The 22,861-nt window shown below is 35.4% G+C and overlaps 1 protein-coding gene across 2 annotated transcripts in view; it reads right to left on the minus strand.

Moving 5' to 3' along the window:
- LOC115218423 (receptor-type tyrosine-protein phosphatase T-like) overlaps window positions 1-22,861 on the minus strand; it is a 113,521-nt gene that overhangs the window by 48,203 nt on the left and 42,457 nt on the right. Inside the window, exons 10-13 of one of the 2 annotated variants that reach the window (XM_029788228.2) lie at window positions 21,287-21,424; window positions 14,876-14,978; window positions 9,567-9,700; window positions 8,932-8,994 (exon numbers count right to left, since the gene is read on the minus strand). In XM_029788228.2, coding sequence (XP_029644088.1) covers window positions 8,932-8,994; window positions 9,567-9,700; window positions 14,876-14,978; window positions 21,287-21,424 — 438 coding nt within the window. The remainder of the gene's footprint in view (window positions 1-8,931; window positions 8,995-9,566; window positions 9,701-14,875; window positions 14,979-21,286; window positions 21,425-22,861) is intronic. The other variant, XM_029788229.2, reaches the window with a different exon arrangement.

The raw sequence follows: 22,861 nt of genomic DNA on the forward strand, positions 1-22,861 counted from the left end.
GAGAACTTTCTGACATTCATTGTCATCTGAGAATTTGGGGTTTTGTGATTCTACATATATGGGATTTGAGTATGTTTGGGGTGGGGTTGGAGTTTGTAAATCAGTGTGAGAGTAAAAGACTGTTAATAAATGATAGCTGAAAGAAAGTAATGAATGGCCAACACAAAATACTTGATTGGAGTTGCATTTGGGAGGTGGTGGGGTGTTAAAGGAGTGTTTTGTGAAGCTATTTGAATAGTTGACCTTTGATCAGAAAACTAATGACCAGATGTTTTCCCAGATACTTTCTTTTAGTAATTTTCTATGTTTTAAGAGTAAGATTCATGTCTTTTGATAAAAATGTTTGTTGATAGAAGTGGTTTATATATGTGTGTGTGTGTGTGTGTGTGTGTGTGTGGAGGCGCCAGTAGCCCAGTGGTTAGGGCAGCAGACTTGCAGTCGTGAGTGTTTATTGAGTGAAAACACCTAAAAGCTCCATGACGCTCCGGCAGGAGGTGGTGATCCCTGCTGTACTCTTTCAAAACTCTTTATCTCACTCTTTCTTCTGTTGGCCTGCTCGCTTAGCCGGAGGGGTGGCATCATTCGAAGGCTAAAAAACAATGTGAACGCATTGTGACCAGCGATGTGCAGCAACATCTGATGGTCTGGTCGGTCACGTGATCTATATATATATATATATTGGTTTGGGAGGTGAGGTGGGGAAGATCATGCTAGCTCACATATTTACTTCCCTACATATAATAAAGAAGTATATGTGCATTTCTTTCTCTCTCTATATATACATATATATATATATATACACACACACATGCACACACACACACACACACACACACATATATGCATACATTATATATATATATATATATATAGAGCAGAAATTCTTCGCTTGCATTTTTGAGTTTGCTGGCACTGTTAGTTTCGAGCAGATCTTCAGAAGCGATAAGAAGCCTAAAGGGTATGCTCCCACTTTCAGTGTTTTCAAATCCAAACCAGGGAGTTCTGAGCTGATGATAGAAGTGTCGAGTTTGACTAATCTTGAAACGTACGTTCTCAAATAACCTTTGCATTTGATTTTTTTAATGTCTCTACCCCCATACTTTCGTGAGTTGAATTGAGCAAACACTATATGAGAGAGGTTTTCTTTAAGTATTAGAAATAGTTTTAAAAAAGTTTTTTTAGATGCTATTTCTAATGAGTTCAGTATGCGGCAAAGTAATTTATTTTACTAAGCCCTTTTATATAATGTAATAATTTGAATTCGCCTTAAATGGTCCCTTTGCATACTGAATACTTGGTGAAATTGATTAATTAATTAATTTTACCCTCAATTGTTGAAATTATAATTCATCTCTCTCTATTTAATGCCTCGGATTTTACCGAAAAAAGCATAGTGTTTGCTGATTTTAACCCACGCTGGTGGAAAGGGGAGAGCAGAAATTCTTCGCTTGCATTTTTGAGTTTGCTGGCACTGTTAGTTTCGAGCAGATCTTCAGAAGCGATAAGAAGCCTAAAGGGTATGCTCCCACTTTCAGTGTTTTCAAATCCAAACCAGGGAGTTCTGAGCTGATGATAGAAGTGTCGAGTTTGACTAATCTTGAAACGTACGTTCTCAAATAACCTTTGCATTTGATTTTTTAATGTCTCTACCCCCATACTTTCGTGAGTTGAATTGAGCAAACACTATATGAGAGAGGTTTTCTTTAAGTATTAGAAATAGTTTTAAAAAAGTTTTTTTAGCTGCTATTTCTAATGAGTTCAGTATGCGGCAAAGTAATTTATTTTACTAAGCCCTTTTATATAATATATATATATATATATATATATAAACATACATATACATTTATAAGTTTACATATATATACAACTTGTCTCCACTTTAAGTGGTCAGCACTTCTTTATGTAACCGTCCTCAACTGTCCATATCACACATATGACCAAACCAGTGCAGTCTTCTCTCTTGCACACTGAATCTAATTTCTCTTACACTTTTCTCTCAATACACATGAATGGATATATGTGTGTATGTATAATTATATATATGTATATTATCATCATCATCATCATCATTTTAACATCCACTTTTCTGTGCTCACATGGGTCAGATGGAATTTGTTCGTGTGGATTTCTTTGCAGCTGGATGCCCTTCCTGTCATCAAGTTCCAAGTAAGGAAATATTTTGCCATGACTGGACAAGTTCCCCAGAAAATTGAAAACGAAGGACACAGATTGCACAGCAATAGCATTTAATTACCACTCTGAAATGATATCACATGATGCCGAGACATGGAGATAGTAACGCTCACACCCTACACACACATATTCATATATATACATAAATATACATATATTCATATATATGTATATATATAGATACATTTTCTGCATTTCTTATTAATATATGTACATCTGTCTGTCTGTCTTATCAATTTATACATACATACACATAAACATGTGCATACACATACACGCACATACATACATGTACACATATATATTGAAAAACCATGCACAATGGGACATGAAAATTAACTAAGTACAAAATATCTTTGAATAACAAAAACAGAAAATAAACCAACACAAATTTGGAAATTCCTTTCATCAGCCATGGCCTAGAAATCAACATGATTTCAGCAGACCCCACTACCCACGTTCTACCACATATAGTGATCATGTGATGGTATATTCAAAATAAAGAGTGCCCCAATACCCTAAGATATAGAGACAAACTTATCAGTGCATCAGAGATATGCTAAAGTGCAAGTCATAAGAGTTGTTTTGAAAATTCTGCTTCTCCACAATCATGGACAGGTTTTGAAGATTGAGTGAAACGAAATATTTTGGGGTCCAAATCTAGTAATTGTTTTATTTCTGTTCAAAGGCTTTCGTATATAGATGTTTTCGATCTAGTTTGGATTTTTGCAATCAAATTTGATTTTTTTAATTGGTGCTCAAGCCTTGAAAAAAAAAAGTTAAACTACATCAGCTATCGCAGTGTTCATGAGTTATTTCATCGAACTTTCCAGATATCAATTGGTGGGCTCTACTGGACGAGTTAGATAAGATAGACATGTATTCTCTTACGGCTGATGCAGTTTAATTCTTTTTTTTTCAAGGCTTGAGCACCAATTGAAAAATTCAAATTTGATTGCAAAGAATTCAAATTTGATGGCAAAGAATCCAAACTAGATCGAAAGCATCTATAATTCTGAACCAATAATAATAATAATAATGATTTCAAATTTTGGCACAAAGCCAGCTGTTTTGGGGAAGGGCTAAGTCGATTAAATTGACCCCAGTGTTCAACTGGTACTTATCTTATTGACCCCGAAAGAATGAAAGGCAAAGTTGACCTTAGCAGAATGTGAACTCAGAATGTAAATACAGATGAAAGGCTGGTAAGCATTTTGCCTGGCATGCTAATGATTCTGCCAGCTCACTGCAGCAGCAGCAGCAGTAGTAGTAGTTATAATTATAATAATGATACTAATACTTCCAAATTTTGGCACAGGCCTGCAATTTTAAAGGGAGATTGTTAGTTAATATGACTGATACCATTACTTGACTAGTGCTTCATTTTATTGACTATGGCGGGATGAAAGGCAAAGAATCATAACAACAACAACAACAGCGACACTACAACAGCAACAACCACAACAACAACGATAAGAAGATCATCAACAAAAGTTATTTCTAATTTAGGGCCAAGATCAGCAATTTTGAGGGAGAAACTAGATAATTACATTGGTCCCAGTACTTGAATGGTACTTTATTTATTGACCTTGACAAAGGTGAGATTTGAACTCAGAATGTATTGAGCCACAAGAAATATTGCTGAGCACTTTTTTCTCATATGGTAATGATTCTTCCAGCTCAATACCTTCATAATAATAATAATAATAATAATAATAATAATAATAATAATAATAATAATAACAGCGATTTCAAATTTTGGCACAAGGCTAGAAAGTTCAGGGAAGTTGATTAAATGTACTCCACTGGTACTTTGTTTATCGACCCTGAAAGGATGAAAGGCAAAGCTGAGCTTGGTGGAATTTCAACAAAATGCCACTAAGCATTTTGTCTAGCATCCTAAGGATTCTGCCAGTTTATAGTAATTTATAATTATATAGTAGTTTATAGTAATTTATATTACTCTTTATAGTAATAATGATAGCACTTAAATATATACATGAGCATATGTATACATATACACAAACTATAATATATATATATATATATATATATATATATATATATAACAAAGACTTCCATACTCTTCCTAAACTCTTTAATATTCACATTCTGTTGACTGCAACACTCATTTATTCACAATGTTATGAATTCATTAATCATTACCTCATAGTTTCGAAAGTTTGATGATGTGATTGTTTCTTTTAAGAATAACAATGTAGGGTAAATGTGACAGGCTGGATCTGGTTAGTTTGAATATAAAATGGGTAGAATATTTGGGCTGTTTAAATGCTAATGGCGTAATACATTCCCACATATTCAAATGTGAATATGCTCACCACAGGAGAACAATTTCTCTTTCCAGACTTGATTCATTAGCATAAAGGGTCTCTGGAATACCTAGTGCTTTGATATCATTGAGTCTCATCAGCCACAGACACTCCAGACTGATGAATTTAACATGAGTTAATGGTTCTTGTTTATAATTTCAACACAATTTGCTGATGTATGCTGATATCTGCCAATCAATAATAAGCCATCATATGCATGTATATATCTCAAAGTAACAGGTGAACTAGTGCCCAGTACACCCTGTAAAGTGTTTGGCATTAGAAAGTGGGGTGTCCAGCCATAAAAATTAATCCAAAGTAGATCCGTTTGGTTTCTGTTGAACCATCAAATCCATACTAGCACAGAACATTACTGTTAAATTATTATGAAAATGATGAACATATCAATGTCCACATACATAAGTGCTTATATAACCAAAGACTATACTTTTGGTTCTCTTTATGCCCTATTTCTGCCAATAAGTCCCTCTCTATCAGTCTGTTTTGTTTTAGCTATTCCAGATTTTTATGTTTTTGTATGACATCCGATTGAGAGTAGTGACCTCTGACAGTGTTATTCTCTGAGAGTGGTGACCTCTGATAGCTATGAACCTTTGATACCTGATCATTAGCTAGGGTGATCTGTGATTGTTGTAACTTTTGAAAATGGTGAGGTCATTATGGAAAAATCCTTGCAACACATGTACATGACTGAATGAGGAATTGAACCAGGTTTGGTTTCATTAGATCAGTCCAGTGTAATGGAAGACCACATTCCATTGTGATGATGTGACCAAACAGAGGCCAACCTGACTTCACAGTGCTATGGCTGTGTTTTGGAGATTTTGTTTGGTCAATAAATCTTCATGAGGCAACAGTTTCTGTGAAAGAAATTCAAACTTTTCATTTCGTCCTTCATTCTTTTCTCCTTAAATATTTTGCACAGAGAGCCAAATCACAGGCCACAGAAATTTATTTCACAATAGAATGGAATCATGATGGATCTTTGGAAGTGGTGCTTCATGAACATCATGAAGAGAGTGGATGATGTTGACATTGGTGATGAAAGCAATACTGATGAGGAAAGTGATAGTCAAATCAATGATGATAATGATGATGATGAAGACAGCAATAATGGTGATGATGATGATGATGATGATGATGATGATGATGAAGAGGATAATAATGATGATGACAGCAATACTAAGGAAAATGATGATAATGATGATGATGACGAAAAATATTTAGGATGATGATGATGAGCTTGAACACTCCCAATCCCCAGATCCCAAATGAAGTCCCTTTTCTCTGGGAACTAAAATGTAACATAAAAAAAAAAGAAAAAAAAAGGGAGAAATTAAGTAGAGAAACCTTACCAATTTCCAACGTGATGTTTAACTGCAGTTACCAATTTGGAAATTCCAGTGTCATCAAGAAAGAAATTAGAAATAACCAAATGAAGAGCTTACTTTCAGAACCAGATCTATGCATCGGAATGACTTTTGAGTAATTGTTTAAAACAACAACTTGAATATATCTGATTTTGATTGGAAGACTAAGATTCACCTACTGTCATATATATGGCATCTATTCCCAGCTTGACTGAAAAACATTTCACATGCATGGAACCAGCAGCAGATTGTGTTTTAAGGGTCATCATGAAATCGACCAAATATGCACTTACACTGGTTTCAAAAGTAAGCTCCTCAAATGTGCAGTATGGTAATTAATGTTTCATCCTATAACAGTCATATTCTGATTACTTTAGACATAGCTTCAACATTTACTAAAAGACCTCCAATGGTTATACATAAGAATAGGAGAATAACAGACTCCATATTACAGATCTAGCTAACTTCCAGTAAAATTACTAAATGTTATTTCAAACTTTTTTCTCACATCAACCAATATCGCATCAAACACTGTTCTTTGTCAAATTACTTCATAAATTTTTTTTTTTCAATCTCCTCATTTTATGTTGTTTTGCCCACTATGATGATTCGTTTTTGTCATCAGCATTTAAATGCTGAAGATCTGCAGTCTTTGTATTATTGCTGCTAATGTGCATGGAAAAGCATTTCCTATGATATCTCATTCCCTTTATTCTTTGACACATTAGAAATTGTTCAAAAGAATTCCAGTTGTGAACCCTTTAAATGGATGTTCTCTGATGATGAAAATAAAGAAATTAAGGAACATAAGAACTATATGTCCAAACTTCTCGTTTTGATACTCAATTATGCACTTAAAATATCTGAAATTGGGAGTAATATTTTGTAAAAATATTAAAAGAGGTAGAATCTGAAGCACCTTTTAATGCAGACATCTTGGACAGCCTGAAAAAAGTTACTCTACAATAAACTTTCAACTCTACTTAAGATGAGGGCAATCAAAATCTTTGATAAACTTTTATATTGGAAGAACTTGCTTGATCGGCGATAATATTCATAGAAGAATGAGTTCTTATTTAAAATGGTAAAATTGGACTCCTGCTGGATTTATGATTACAAATATTTTATTCAAGATTTTGGACTATACTATTTCCCAGAGATTAGCTCATAGTTGAATCACATCTAAGTTATTGAAACTATCATAAATTTAACCCTTTAACCAATTTGATACCAACATGCTTTCTATGATGAAAGAATTATTCATTTGAGTGTGTTCCTATTTAAATGAAAATTTTCTGTGGTAATCTAAGGTAAGAACTCTTTCATAAATTATGATCTAAATACCAATTTAATATAGAAATGAATGTCAAACGTTTATCATTTTTCTAAATCCCTGAAAATTTTTCTTGATTTTCAAGCAATGGAATTGCACAAACAGTGTATTTCATTACAAATGCCATTGTGAAAGCTGCAGAGGGAAATTTGAATGTTGACAGAGCAGGGTGGAAAATCACAATGATAAAAGTGGTAAATACATCTGAAAGAATATGTTATGCTAACTACAAAGAAAGCTAGTTTTCTTTTTTTAAATTATGTCCAATATAGACTAGGATGAAAGAAATTCAATGAAATCAGCTTAGTTTTATATATTAAAGCATAAGTAAGCTGGATCTGTGAAATAGTTTTGCAAGTCAATGTTACATGTTACAGAAACCCCAAACTTGAATGGTTGTTTTGAAACCCAAACAGACATTGTTTAGGTAAAGGAACAGAAAACCTCCAAGACAAAACATCATCATCGTCATCAACAGAATCTAAGTCAACATCAGCTGCAAAGAATTCCCAGTGTAAAGCCAAACTATCATCAATCGTCATCTCAAAACTATTATTGCAATCCATTGAAATCAATCATTAAAATCACCAAAAAAAAAAAAAAGGCAAAATGAAGCCAAAATATATTTGAAAGCTAAGAAGTTCCATACAAAATAACAAAGTTTTAGCACTGATTATATGATTTAAACAGATTGAATTCTTTTGGAGATATGGAAGGTAGTGGCACATTAACAATGGCACACCCTTTGTCTTGCAGAAGAAGAAATAAAGGGATTCTCCCCTCTCCTTTAATATCCTCATTTTTCTAACATCAAGTCAAAAATGGTAACAATAAAAGAATTTAATAGAACTGTTAAGGTTTAAAAATTAATTTAGTAAAATTTAACCTTTTATTTCCACTTTTTTCTCCATAAACCACAGAGGCATGTGCCTCTATAAAGGTTTTATAAAGCTGTTGTTGTGTGTTTATGTTTTGTGTCCATTTTCCATGGTTCCATGGATTGGATGATTATTGTTTTGGGAGTAAATCCAAGAGGATTCCTCAATAAGTTCAATTGCCATAAGGAATGGTAAAAGTCAATACTTTGGATTATAACTTGAAATTCTGGCTATTTTTATTCATCACAGCAGTTAAACTTATTGACATTAAACAAACTCTTCAGGATTTGCTATTTTCAATGTTGCCAATGAAATTTTCTCAGATTCTGACCGTTGGTCAATCGTTTTTGTTGCTGGACAACATAGAGTAAAGAGTGGAATCAGGAACAATGGAGCAAGCAGAACTTCCTCATAATATGGATTCACAGTTTTGATTATGGCATATGGCTTTTTTGTGAGAGGAAGGGAATGTAGTCAATAATATAGACCCCTGTACTTGATTGGATCTTCATTTTGTCTACCCTGGAAAAATAAAAGGGAATATGGACCCTAGTATGATAAAGGGAGATACAAAATACCACATGGCATTTTATGTTCTCTCTTCTACTAATTCCTTCTGCTAACCTATCCCCCTCCCACTTCCCTCATAATCTTACTGTAGTAATGAAAGAGATGGAAAATTGGAACCTGCTTCAATTTTACTGAATTAATAAACTAAATAATAATGATTACAATAATAAAACTGATCCAGTTATTAACATTTACAAACTGATCTCTTGTAAATATGTGAGAAAACCAAACCATACCTAGAACCTCCATAATTCCAAATTGTAAACGCAAACCATGGTTTGATGAAGATTGCAGGGATGCTATAAAAGAGCGAAAAAAAAAAAGGCGGAAAGAAAAATTCAAAAAGGCATCCCAATGAATGTTAATCTGAAAAAACGTAACAATGAGATGGAAATCGAGATGAGCTTATAAACAAGAAATCTATAAAGGAAATATGTTTCTAAAGTAAAAAACCAAAAGACATAAAGTAAGACATTATAGAACATGGCAGGTAGAAAACATTAATGAAATTTCTTTTCCACAGGTTTCAAAGGGAGAAATGATTTGCTGGTAGATTCTTCTAAAGTGAAGAGAAATTGACAAGTATTTGGTGGGTTTACAGTTCTGAGTTTGATTTCTACCAAAAAATATCTGAAATAGTAATCAACCAATAAAGAAATGAGTTATGTCTGGTTATGAATATCCTCATTAAAGGCAACACCAAAGTAAAAAAAAATAAACAAAGGTGAAGATAGGTGAGTAAAAAACCTGAATGAATTATTTCTTAAACTCTTTCTGATTGAAATGTTTTTTCTGAATGAACAAATATTAAAGTAAAATCAAATTTGTAGAATAAGAAGGAAACGGTAGACATGAAGAAGGTTGAAATGACCTGTTAATCTCAGTCCTCCATTTGTTTGATCCGACATCAAATGATCTGATTCCTCAGCATGTTCAACTGTACCCATTGCAAATGCTTGTTCTGCAAGAAGTTTTGGAGGTTGTGTCTTTGGACTTCGAAAATATCTGGCGGAAAAAAAAAAGAAAACAATAAAAAGGTAAATATATCATTCCCTTGCATCATTCAAAAATTTAACTCACAAGGTGGTATCAAAAAGTTCCTGGACTAGTTATGTTTAATAAAAAATAACTCATTTGCCTAAGTTTTAACCTCATCTCCTTTGAAATTGTTGCAATAACCATTTTAGCCATTTTGAAATGTGGCGCGAATTGGCAATATGACATAATGTCTTTGCCGAAGAATTATCATTTTCGTTTTTTTCCATTGGTTAATATAACTGCTCATATAAAGATTCTAAAAGTTTCGTAAAGAATATTTGTCATGGATTTCGATTCTTTTTAGTCAAGTTGAGCAGTTATAAAAACCCTGGATTTTGGGAAAAATTTCAGTGTTTGTTGGATGTCACTGAACTCCACGACACTCACTCTTTTGAGACATCGGTAATTTTCATGCCATGTCTAAGTTAATCACAAGTCTATTTTGATTTGTTGGTTAATGTATTAGCTAGAATTGAGAAATTAGTTAATGAAATTATAGTCGTTCTTCTTCACAACAAAGTTATCTTTCTTACTGTAAATAATATAAAATGTTATATTTATATAATAAAACTAATTAAAAGAAAATGTTTCTTTTCACATTTGTTTTTCAACTGAGCATAAATAAGTATGCATTTCTGTAATCCTTGATTATGTTTTCTTATAGCGGTTTAAAGGACACAAAGAAAATATTATACATACATGTCGTTAATATAGCGTTTCATGTGTATATGTCTCTATGATGTTATAACTGTAGTTAGGGTTTTAGGTATAATGATAACACTTTAGTATAAGTGACGTTGAATCATTATATTCTCCCTTACTCAGAGAAAAGCCAAATAAAATAATATAACCTAAGAGAAAGCTTAAGGTAGAATAATCGAAAACTGCCGTAAAATAAACATCTTACGCAGCAAAACGCCGGTCCTAGCATTCCTGCTACTTTTGGAATCTGGCCTGGAAGCCATTTTCTGCAAGTGACCTTCTGCAATTCATTCTGGATCTCAACAATGGTGTTACAATGGCAACCTTTGAGCTGCCTTTTCACTTGGGGGAAGAGATGGACGTCCACAGGCACCAAATTTGGCGAATAATGTGGGTGTGGAAGTGATACCATGATGTTTTTGATGGGAAACTCATGAATGATGAGAGTTCAGTGACAAGGTGCTCTATCATCATGAAGAATTGGCTTGGCACTCCACAGATTTGGTCACTTTTGTTGAATGTCTTCTCTCAAATGCTTCAAAACGTTGAAGTAGAACTCTCGATTGATGGTCTGGCCCCGGATGGGGGGGGGGGGAATGAATTCTCAATGCACAATACCGCAGATGATGAAAATAAAAAAAAATGATATGCATGCTCTTGATTGAGCTGCAGCTCTGTTGAGCCTTCTTCAGTTGTGGAGATGAAGGGGTCTTCCATTGTGACGACTGCTGCTAAATGTTTCAAGGTCGTACCCATAGACCCAACTCTCAACATTGGTGATGATCCTCAACATGAAGGATGGGTTACCAGCAGCATGCTGACAGAGATCTTGACTGACTTTTGACATGATGTTCTTTCTGCATGGTGGTCAGCAGGTGAGAGACAAACTTGGCAGAGATAGGCTGCATGTTCAGTTCGGATGTTAGGATTCCCTGAATGGACCCATACAAGAGACCAACAACATCAGCAATGTTGTTGATTGGTCTCCAATAATCCTCATGCACAAGCTAATAATTTTTTTCCATATTTCCAGGGGTGACACTCGTGGCATATCTTCCAGATTGCTCATCGTCTTCCAGGGACATTCTGCTCTTGAAGTGCCTGTGCCACTCAAACCATTACATACGACCCATTGCCTCATCGCCATAAGCTTCCTGAAGCATGCTCAATGTCTTTGTAGCAGACTTCCCAAGTTTAACACAAAATTTCACATTGGCTTTTTTGTTCCAAATTCCTGTCCATGACAAAATTGCAGACTACAACGTACACATGATCACAAAAACACAATTTTCACAACTTGCGAAGTAAACACTTGGCACACTGCCTCACAAAGGTCACTGCTAGCTCTCACTGTGCATGCAACTATGTACTACCATCTGTTGGTGCACTACAGAACTAGTCTGGGAAATTTTTGATATGACCTTGTAAAGTCCCTTCTGTGTGTGTGTGTGTGAGAGAGAAAGAAAGAGACAGAGTTTAACTTCTGGTTTTCACGCTTTTCCTTAAATGAACTGATTCAGAACAGGAATAAAGACGCCATGTGTTAAAAGTTGACTGTTGTGTTCTGTTTTTTCATTATAACGATGGCTTACTTATATCACCATCTTAAAACACACACCCACACAAACATAATGGACATTACCCCTGTTTTGAGATTTGTCAGGGTGCTCAATAACAAAAGTAACAGAAAATATGATTAAGCAACCACAAAGAATTGATGCAAAACAAATCAATATTCCTTACTGTTACAAATCATATCATCTGTGAATTTCTCCTTGCTGAAATTTGGTCAATAATACCAAACCTACCCTTAAATGGATCAAAGACACGAAAAGGAATACACAACATATAAAATTACACTGTGACACATCAAAGCACTTGCTGCTGAGGTTAGGGGTCTATCATTTCTACTATGATGCCTTACAATAAGCTCATTCACCATCTCAATATTTCTAAGTCCTTATGTGCTATTGTTAGACAGATGTAGCATTAAGCTGCCTCTGTGTACTATTATTGAACTGTTATGGACATTATGCAACCCTCCTTTTGATAGGTCTTGTGTTTTGCATATGTTGTTCCATGTTTTGCATATGTTGTTCCACTGTATGGAACCTTTGGCAAGTATATTTTATCAAAGCCTTGTGAATGAAATTTGGCAGATGGAATTTGTGTGGAAAATAGTTAATGGGGGAAGGAGAACCTTTCTTGTTCTGTGTGGTAAGCTTAAAAACGCCCCAGAAGATCAGAAAACAAACTTTAAGTGATGTTAACTGTTCATATAGCATAAATTTTGTAAGAAATAAATTGGTGTGTTTTATATCAATTTACACAGGATGAAATTTGAAATGTTACTATTTAAAAGTGTCAATTGAAGAAAAAAAAACCCAGTAATCAGTATTAATACAGACCTGGGTGAGGCAATTCCCTTTACCATTTTGCTAATCTTCTTGAAAACGTCCCTTGTAAAGTATTTATGTTGAAATTAAAATCTTGACTCGTAACTTGTTATGATATAAGTATGTTGAAGTAAAAGTTCTGTTATAGAAACTTTTATATGTAAGAAACTTTTGTTTGGTCATAATCTAAATACCAGTTTAATCTACTAAAATAAATTATAAAACTTATAGTTATTTTACTAAGCATTCAAATTCTAAATATGAAAATCAGTAAAAAAACTATCTTTGTTAGAAATCTGAGTAAAAATGAGTTAGGGAGAGAAACATTTTCAATTATTTCCAGTGAATTAATTTTAGTCTAAATAGAATGGAAAATAATGAAGTGCTCATCTCTCTTTTGGAGGCAAAAGGATCTTTTTGAAATCAGAGAGCAACAAAGTAACATTATAATAAAACCATACTCATAGCAACAATACAAGACTAAGCAATAAAATGTAACTATGGCAATAAAATGTAAGTTTAACAACAAAACAAAGTTTTTCTTTATTGGTTGTTCTGCAGGAAAGGACTATTGCTGTAGCATTTGTAGGTCCTCCAAGTTTGGTAAGATTGAAAGGATCAATGTTTCTCTAGAAGAGTTGCATGAAATATAAGGGCAAGAAAGGAATTCCAGATGGGCAACATTCTGGAGAATAAGGACTATGAAAAATGGTTAGTGTGAGGTCTTGATGTAGAGGTGGATAAGACAACCAGCTCCAAGGAGTAGAAGAAGTCATTGTAGTAGTGTGAGAGAGAGAGAGAGAGAGAGAGAGAGAGAGAGAGAGAGAGAGAGAGAGAGAGAGAGAGAGGGAGAGAGAGAGAGAGAGAGAGTGTCTGTGGGCCAGGGCTTGCATGTATCAGTAAGTGACTTCAAACAATGAATTAGGAAGCCTGTTTTCAACTTCTTTTGAATGTGTCTCAGGTGTTTGTACATATAGTAGCAATACTATGATGTCAGATATGAGAGTAGTACTCTATTGATAGCCTCACCTGAACATTACACAGAGTCAATAGTTGGAAAATGAGATATTTTCTGGCCAGTCTTTGAGATATTGAAGATGTGAGATTGTAAAGAGAGATTCTCAGAAATCATAAGGTTTAGTGTATATGGCAACCTTGTAGGTTCTATTTACATGCTGTTCATGTTTTGAGGGGTGAGATGCCATAAATTATTGTATTTTTGTGCTATTGATTAAGATGAGATTGGCATGGCCCCCATTAGAGAATGCTTTTCAGATTTGTTTTCCTGGAAGCTAGTGCTGGTTTGACTTGTGGTGTCTAGGTTCCAGGGGACTGAAACTTGGGTGTGGAAAGGTAGGGAAGAATGAAGGGTATAAATATCTGCATAGGAATGAATATTGTTGGAGATAATGTCAAATATGTTATTGATGTAAACAAAAGATGAATGCAGTAAATCTTGAAGGATACACGAGTAGATAAAGTGTGGATCAGAAAGAGCTGTATCAACACATGCTATGATATTGTAATCTGAGAGAAAGCCTCCAATGCAAAATATGAGAGACTGCTGCAGTTGATAGGCAGATAATTTAGCAACTTTGTTTAGCAAACATGCTCAAATGTTTTACTGATGTTAAGTGCCATAATGTTTCCACCAAATTTTTCAAATGCAAAAGTTCATGAGTGAGGAACACAGAGAAAGCCGATCTCCAAGATGTTGCTCTGCAAGAGTTGTACAGGTCATCATTAAGAAATTACAAGAATCTATAGCAAACAAAACAATTATAGCACCAAACTGTAACTATAAGAGTATAGCAACAAAACTGAGTAAAGCCACATGTGAATATAGCAACAACAGAAAACTATATTAGCAAATATAAATCCTGAATTTAAGGTTAAAACGGACAGCAAGTAGGTGCATCTATACTTCTATGATATACTGAGAACTGTTTACTTCGAGAGAAATAAATAACATTAAAATGTGTTAAGTAGATTTAAGCAGTCATTCGTTCAGCAATTATTGTTTCTAGATATTCCAAGATTTTACCGGAAGCACAAAACACATAATATGAGGATGATGATATTTGCAACAAGGGCTGCTGTTAAGATGTGAAACATGTCAAGCTGGGATTGTTCTCCACTCTGAATAACTGAAAATAGAGAAAATTGAAAAAAATCTTAAGAAAGATGATAATAATGTACAACATGGAAAATTAAAACTTTTTTTTAACCAAATAAGTACACTAATTAACATTTAAGCATATCACTCTGGCCACAAAGAAATAAAAATCATGAAAATAAAGTAATATTTAAAAACTAAATTTAGAAACAAAGTGAATTGTTATACTTTTATAAAAATGGCATGGCAATAAAAATCCCTTATTGATAATTTTTGTCAATAAGGGATTTCAGTAATTCTCTAATTGAAAATCCTCAGATGGAAAAGATAAAAAACAAATGTAACCCTACAATACAACAAACAAAAAAACATGCCATAGTTCTGGAGCTGTTTCCTCTTAAAATGGAGAAGTAGAGGCTTGACCTGGAGAGACTCCTTGATCTCCAAGCTATGCACTCTGTCTAGTAATGTTACTCCAGATGTTCTGTGGAAGAATCCCATTTCAGTTGCTTGTGTTCATGATCAAATGACTCTTTTGGACATTACCCAATGTTCATAACTACAGATGAGGATAGACAAAGAAACCAGACTGAACAGAGTGAGTCTGGCTCTTTTACCTGTCTCTTTCCTTTTGAGGACCAAATTCTGGAGCTGGTGAATTACTGTTCCAGCCCCTGCAATTCCAGCATCCAATTCAGCCCCCTGCTTCCTATCAATCATGACTACAGCCAGAGATATATAACTTTTTCATTTGTTTCAGTGATGTTCCACTAACATGAAGAATGCACTGGGAAGACTTGATTGGGAGGACCAATGTCTTTGCAACACTAATTCTCATCCCTGCCTTGCAGTACTTGGCTGCAAACCCATTCAATGCATGCTGGATGGAGATGATGTTTTAATGAGCCAAGCAGCACCATGTCATCTGCAAATATCAGTTGACCAATCTTACACCCACCAATTGTGATACCACTTCTTCAATGGCTACAATCCAGTTCATACAAATTATGAAAAGGAGAGATGACAGTACATACCCTTGTCAACGTCCAACACCCATGTTGAAAGGTTTTGTTTTAGTTCAATTAACCTGAGCATAGACATTTTAGCATTTGTATAGGGACTTTATAGCAACCAGGAATTGCTCATTAATTTCAAACACTAGAAAAACCTTCCACAGCATGACCCACAGTACACAATCATATGCCTTTTTGAGGTCTACGAAGCAAGCATATATCTCTTGGCAATATTCCCATGATTTCCTGAAGACCTTGAGTGAATATCTGGTAGGCCCTGCTGTGTCCAGGATAGAAGCCACACTGTTTTTCAGCTAGCTTTGGCTTAACAATTTCTCTACATATCTTTTTCCAGATACTTGGCGTAGACTTCACCAGGGAGGGAGACTCAACCAGGGAATTAATCTATAATTAGACTAGTCTCTTGACTTTTTAAAAATTGGAATAATCACCTTGCTTTCTTGTGATTCAAACCACCTGGCATACATGAACCAGCCAGAGAATACCTTCTCTATTTAAGGTTTTTGACAGCTGAGGCAGAAATTCATCCTTCCCAGTGGCCTTGCCACATTTGAAGTGCTTTAATCATCTCTTTGACTTCAGTGTCTGTGAGATTAGTTTTCGGCTCTCAATATATCTGATGTCCATCACAAGATTTTATCATAACTGGATTTAGATCAAGAAAGCAGCCTCTCCTCCTACCATGTATGCTCTTCTCTCTGCATCTCAATTCAGTTCATAAAATTATGAAAAGGAGAGGTGACAATATGCACTCCTGTTGAAGTCCAACACCTACAGGAAAGAATCATGATACAGGTTCTTCAAGGTAAGCCAACTGGTGGGAGACCACGTGTGAGATGGTTGGATAACAGCCTAAGTTGCTTACACTTGGGAATCTAGGTTTTAATAATAATAATAATAATAATAATAATTGTGTACAGTGCTCAGGTGCACTACAACTCATCTAAAGTGTATATATAATCAGGTGTAGTTTCGGCGGATTTCGGAAAGCATGAGGGCCTTAAAAGATGCAGTGTCATGGCAGTCAACAACTGACGCAGGCAGTTTATTCCATGCTTCAGCAACTCTGAGCGTGAAAAAATGTTTCCGAAAGTCATGAGAGCTGTATTGTTTTCTGACTTTGTAGGCATGTCCACGTGTGTTAGACACATGGAGATCAAAAAGGTGTTCAGTGTTGTTGTTGGTGAGGTGGTTGATAACTTTGTGGGTGTTTACCAAGTCCGTCGCCAGACGCCGGAGCTTCAGTGAATCCATGCCCAGGGAAACAAGGCGCTCAGAATATGGTAGGTGTCTGATGGAGGGTATGTGTTTGGTTGCACGTCTCTGGACAGATTCCAGGAGGTCAATGTTCTGTGCAAGATAGGGGTTCCAAACTGATGATGCAAATTCCAAGTGTGGTCGTACCATAGCTGTATACAGTTTTAAATAGATGGCTGGAGAGCGGCTAACAAAAGACCTGCTGAGTGATGCCAAGACACCCTCGGCCTTCCTGACAATCTTAGAGATATGCTTTGTCCAACGCAAATCACTGCTGACAGTGATGCCTAGGTCACGCTCGCAAGAGGATTTCTTGATATCAGTGTTGTGGAGGGAGTATGTGAACGCAGGGTTTTTTCTCCCAAAATGCATGGTGGTACACTTGTCCACAGCCAGTTTCAGTTGCCAGTCTGTGATCCATTGCTGCATTGTGTCTAGGTCTGATTGCAGGAAAGAGTTGTAGACATCAGGATCTGTCCTCTTGATTTCAAGGTACAGCTTGATGTCGTCTGCATATTTCAATACTGTGGCATTCTTTAAATTGGCATCTATGTCGTTAATGTATGCCACAAACAAGAGGGGACCAAGGACAGATCCCTGTGGTACACCCGATGACATCTCATATAGTGTAGAGTGCTGTCCTAGAACTGTGACAACCTCCTTTCGGCTGAGGATGAAGGATTTCAACCAGTTAAAAAGGTCATCCCCCACACCCATTGCAGAGAGTTTCACCATAAGCCTTTTGTGTGGCACAGAGTTGAAAGCCTTAGCAAAGTCAAGGTAGACAACATCCACCCATGAGCCACTGTCAGTAATCTGAGTAATGTCCTCAAGGAACTCGACAAGCTGGTCACTGCAGCTGGAGTTAGGGACAAATCCATATTGTGAGGGTCGGATGAGACTGTGAGAGCTCCAGAAGTTCCAGAGTGTTTCTCTGACACACGATTCCATCAGTTTTGCAATACAGCTAGTGAGACTGACTGGGCGATAGTTGACAGGTGATGTGCGGTCGCCCTTTTTGAACAGAGGAATGACACTGGCAGTTTTCCACTGCTCCGGAGTAGCACCATTGTTGAGACAGTACTGGAAGAAAATAGAAAGCTGGTGTAAAAGGAAGTGCCTGCCACGTTTGAGAAGCAGGTATGTAACTCCATCGAGACCAGGGGAGGCATAGTTGCGCTTATTTTGAAGGTGACGTCGCAGCATTGCAGGTGTAAATTCCATAGTTGTTATGGAGTTTGCTGTTAGTGATGGTGAAGATGGTACATCTTGACTTTCAACAGTGAATATGTTTGCATAGCACTCGGCAATGAGTTCTGCGCATTCCTTGGGGTCGTCAGTGATCTGGTTTGTGTGAGGGTTGCGAAGAGGGCCCACTGGAGAGTGAGGTCTCTGCTTTACAGGATGGCATCATGCATAATGGTTGACATAGCAGCATCTTAGTCAGTTGTTACAAAGGTAAAGGAAATGCCTTAGACAGAAGTAACTACAGAAATATCAATTTACTGGACCTAGTTTTGAGGGTCACTGAAAGGGAGTCATAGCCCAATTAATTAGGAACATAGTTAATGTAGATGAGCTGCAGTTTGGTTTTGTATGGAGAAAAGAACTACTGACATTCTCTTTATAGTTCTACAGCTGCAGAAATATTTAGTAAAAAGTAAGCCATTGTATTTAGCATTCATCAACCTGGAGAAAGTCTTATGACAGGGTACCTTGCTCCCTCATCTGGTGGGCACTGCAGAAACTAATAGTAGATGATTGGCTTGTGAGAGCTGTTCAAGCCATGTCTAGAGATATTGTCAGTAAAGAGAGTTAATAATGAGTACACCAATGCATTTAGTGTGCAGGTAGGAATTTGTCAGGGTTCGGTTACCAATACCTTCCTATTTATCATACTCCTCCAAGCAATAATGGAAGAATTTAAGACTGGTTGCCTCTATGTTGATGACCTTATTCTTATAGCTGAAATGGTAGTAGACTTAGAAATGAAACTCCAGGTGTGGAAGCAAAACCTGGAATCAAGGGGTCTTAAAGTTTATCTAGGAGGCTTAATTAGCTGTGGAGAACAATTCTCTGAAAGTGTAGTTACTAGAATGAGTACCAGCTGGAGAAGGTTCAGAGAATTTTACTCTATTGGAATCTCTCTATCTATGAACATCAGTGCTGTGTGGTTGGGAAACTTGGGTTGCAAATACAGAGGACATGTGAAGACTAGAAAGAAATGAAACCAGTTGGCTCTGCTAGATGTTCAGTGTCAGTGTGCATATACAACTAAATACAAATGTGCTGAGAGAAAAATTGGGCATAAGAGGCATCAGATATGGTGTGAAGGAAAGAAGATTGCACTGGTGTTGTCAGGTGAGTATAAAGTTGTCTAAAGAAGTACCAATCACTAAACGTGGAACCTAGGAAGTGGTGAAAATTGAGTACAAAATGTCGAGAGTCTGAGGGGAAATGACAAGGAACTGAGATGAATGGTGATATGCTGTGCTTCTCCACAGAACCAAGGTTCTGTCAAGCCTCATCTTCTAACACCCATTCTTCCATCAATCTTGTGTTACCCTATTTCCTTTCTTCACTTCTCCTTCACTGAACTGATATTCTCCTCTTCATCCAACTTATTCCATATCTTTTACCATTTGCCACACCATTTTCACCCAGTGCACTTCTCTACTCATTTACCTTTCCTACTCCTCTACCCTATTCTCTCTCTCACATTCACTTTGAACCTTAATCTTTTCCTAAAATCTTTCCAAAACATCAATTTGCAACAAATTTTAGCAGAATTCAAAAACATATTTCTTCACATTTGAAAAAAATGTTTTTTTCTCTTGTGCAAAAAAAAAAAAAAAAAAAAAAAAAAAAAAAAAAGACACCAAAAACCTCCTCACAAATAAAGTGCTAATGAAAACAACCAACAAAGAACAGAAGAATACTTTTTGTTGGATTCCAAAGTAGATTTTTTAACAATAGTCCGAAAAAAACTATTTAAATAAACTGAGTGTTTTTATAGATTTAAAACCAAGTAAAATGTTCCCTTAAATAATGTATTGTTAGGGGTTTCTCCTTCACATCTGTAATCCACTCAGTAGGTAATTCCCTGTTTATAAGCTTGGTTTATATCTGAACTACCTAGATATTCATTAAAATTTTAGAATTCTTCATGCTAAACTTTCACTGGGTAAATTTAAAGGGGGAAAATCAGTTAATAGTAGCTTTGCCTTTAACCTACAGCATGTGTTACAGAACATGGAAAGACAGGCTCTCAATGTCCCTTCTCCAAAGATCTGGAAAAATATTGGCCAGCTGTTTGATTAACATCAAAAACTGCAGTTATGACAACATAAGTTATATATATATACTAGCAGTATCATCTGGCATTGCTTGTGTTTGTTTCGACCCTTTAGAATTGGAATTTTTGAAAAGTAAAAATTTTGCATTATGTAGCTTGTTATTCTCTTTAAGTGAACATTTTTCTGGTTGAAATACACGGGAAAATGGCGACACAGCAGTAAAAAAAATCGTAAAATATAGGGATTTTCATAGAAAAAAAGCACCTTTTTGATGTAAATAATTTTTGGTCTTAACATGGTCCGATTTGAATTTTTTCTTGTATGGAATGAAGAGCAAGCCTTCTTCTATCATACTCTCAATTTTGGTCAACTTGCACCGCAGGGTCTCGGAGGAGATAGGGTTAGTTGAAGGCTACCAAACCTGCCACACACAGACAACTTCAGCTTTATATATATAGATTAAGAGCACTTTCCGTTCGATTTTGGAGGCGATTCGGTCTGCAAAATAATTCTCTCATTTTGAGCTATATTTTGACACTATTTTCAACTGAGAACTCCTTAAAAAGGCACACTCAAAACTGATAGAATTTGCATTTTTCAAGCTAGAGAATTCAAACTTGCTCCAATCGATTCAGGAAATTTTTCTACGTATATATATGCTCATATAAGAAAGCTTTTAGGACTGAAGAGAGACAAGGAAAAATTGAATATGTAACAATCAAATTTCTTGTAAATTCTTAAAATTTTCTTACCTTTCGAACAGTGTGTTCCTGTATAACCTAGGATACATCCTTCTAAACAAGATCCATTGAAATGTTGGCATGTTTGGTTATAACAGGTGTGGTTACATTTCTTGGAACAATCTTGCCCAAAGTAGGTACGAGGACATGCTGTAAGATGAATAAAATACATAAAAAGAAAAGTGGTTCTTTAAAATTAAGCAGAAAACAATATTTTGCTTGCAAGAATTTAAATTTCTGCTTAATTAAAAAGGAAGTCTATCATGTTAACAAATGCATTGGTAAGAACATAAGATAATTCTTTGATTAGGAGACACCATTACACATTTCTAGTTCCTAATGATTAAAATTCTGAATCCAAAGATATTAGTCCATAGGTGGAGTTTATAGAAATGTTCTGTAAATTTGGTCAATTTGAGAAGTGAAGAATGTTTTAGGTCTTTACATTTTCTTGCTTTTTTCTTTCCTTTTTCTTTTTGGCAAGTAAGGAAAATAGTAAATTTGATGTTATCCCATTCAGTACCCTCAAAATGATAAAACTAATTTCTCTCTTTTGATCTCAGACAAAGAGTAATGTCCTAAAACATTTCATTCTATTTTTCATACACCAACAGAAAATGATCAAATTAGATGTCAGATTCACAAAAGTAGTCTTCCAACTGTCACCCATACTCACAGGTCATTTTGAAGATTTTGAAAATGTCATTGGGTTATTGATGCATGTATTTTTACAAGTCTACCCATGACCTTGAAGATAGTTGGACTACTTCATAGAAGCAGCCCTACCACCTACAGCTAAGGTTATAGAAGTGCTGCGACATTTAGAGAAGAGACCAAGAAGTAGGATTTTAACTTAAAACATAAATAATTGTGAACTGAAGAGAACTGAAGTAATTAACCTTTTTGATAGCAAACTGCCTTTGAGTAACTCTGATTCTATGATACCAACTTCCTGTGTTAGAGTCATTCAAATTTATACTCTTCATCAAAATTTCCTGTTAATTTATGTTTCAAACACTAGTGCAATAACAAATTTTCTATTACTAAATTCTTTGTTATTTTAAAAATCAACTGAAATAAAAGCAGGGCATTTGAGCAGAAATATGGTAACAAAACTCATCACTTGGATTACAAACTGACCGTTGGTCACATACACTGTAAACGAAATAAGTGAAACATTTGAACAGGTAAGCTGAACACAAGTAAATTAAGCATGGTTTACCTCATCAATTTAATACCTAATCAGGAAGGAATGTTATTAGTGTAAAATAATTAGAACTAGACGAAAGCGAAATTTCCCAAACATCTATTTATGTTAGCAATAAGAGATTTCTCTCAACACACAGAAGTAGGCTAAAGAAGAATGCTTAAGTTAGTGGTAATATATTTAAAGAATGAACTGTTAAATATGATAACTAGAAATAATCAGGTAGTAGAGAAATAAGCACAGAGACTAATATTATTTATGGTCTTTGGCAAGAATGGAACTCCAGAGATGTTTTGGTCTTATTATGATCTCATCACACAAGTCAAAGATCAAAATGGTGCTGAATAGATTACTTAGTAAATGTATAGTAGTTGGTGTAT

This window comes from Octopus sinensis, linkage group LG13 (assembly GCF_006345805.1).
Source record: "Octopus sinensis linkage group LG13, ASM634580v1, whole genome shotgun sequence".
In the NCBI taxonomy this organism is placed as follows: Eukaryota; Metazoa; Mollusca; class Cephalopoda; order Octopoda; family Octopodidae; genus Octopus; species Octopus sinensis.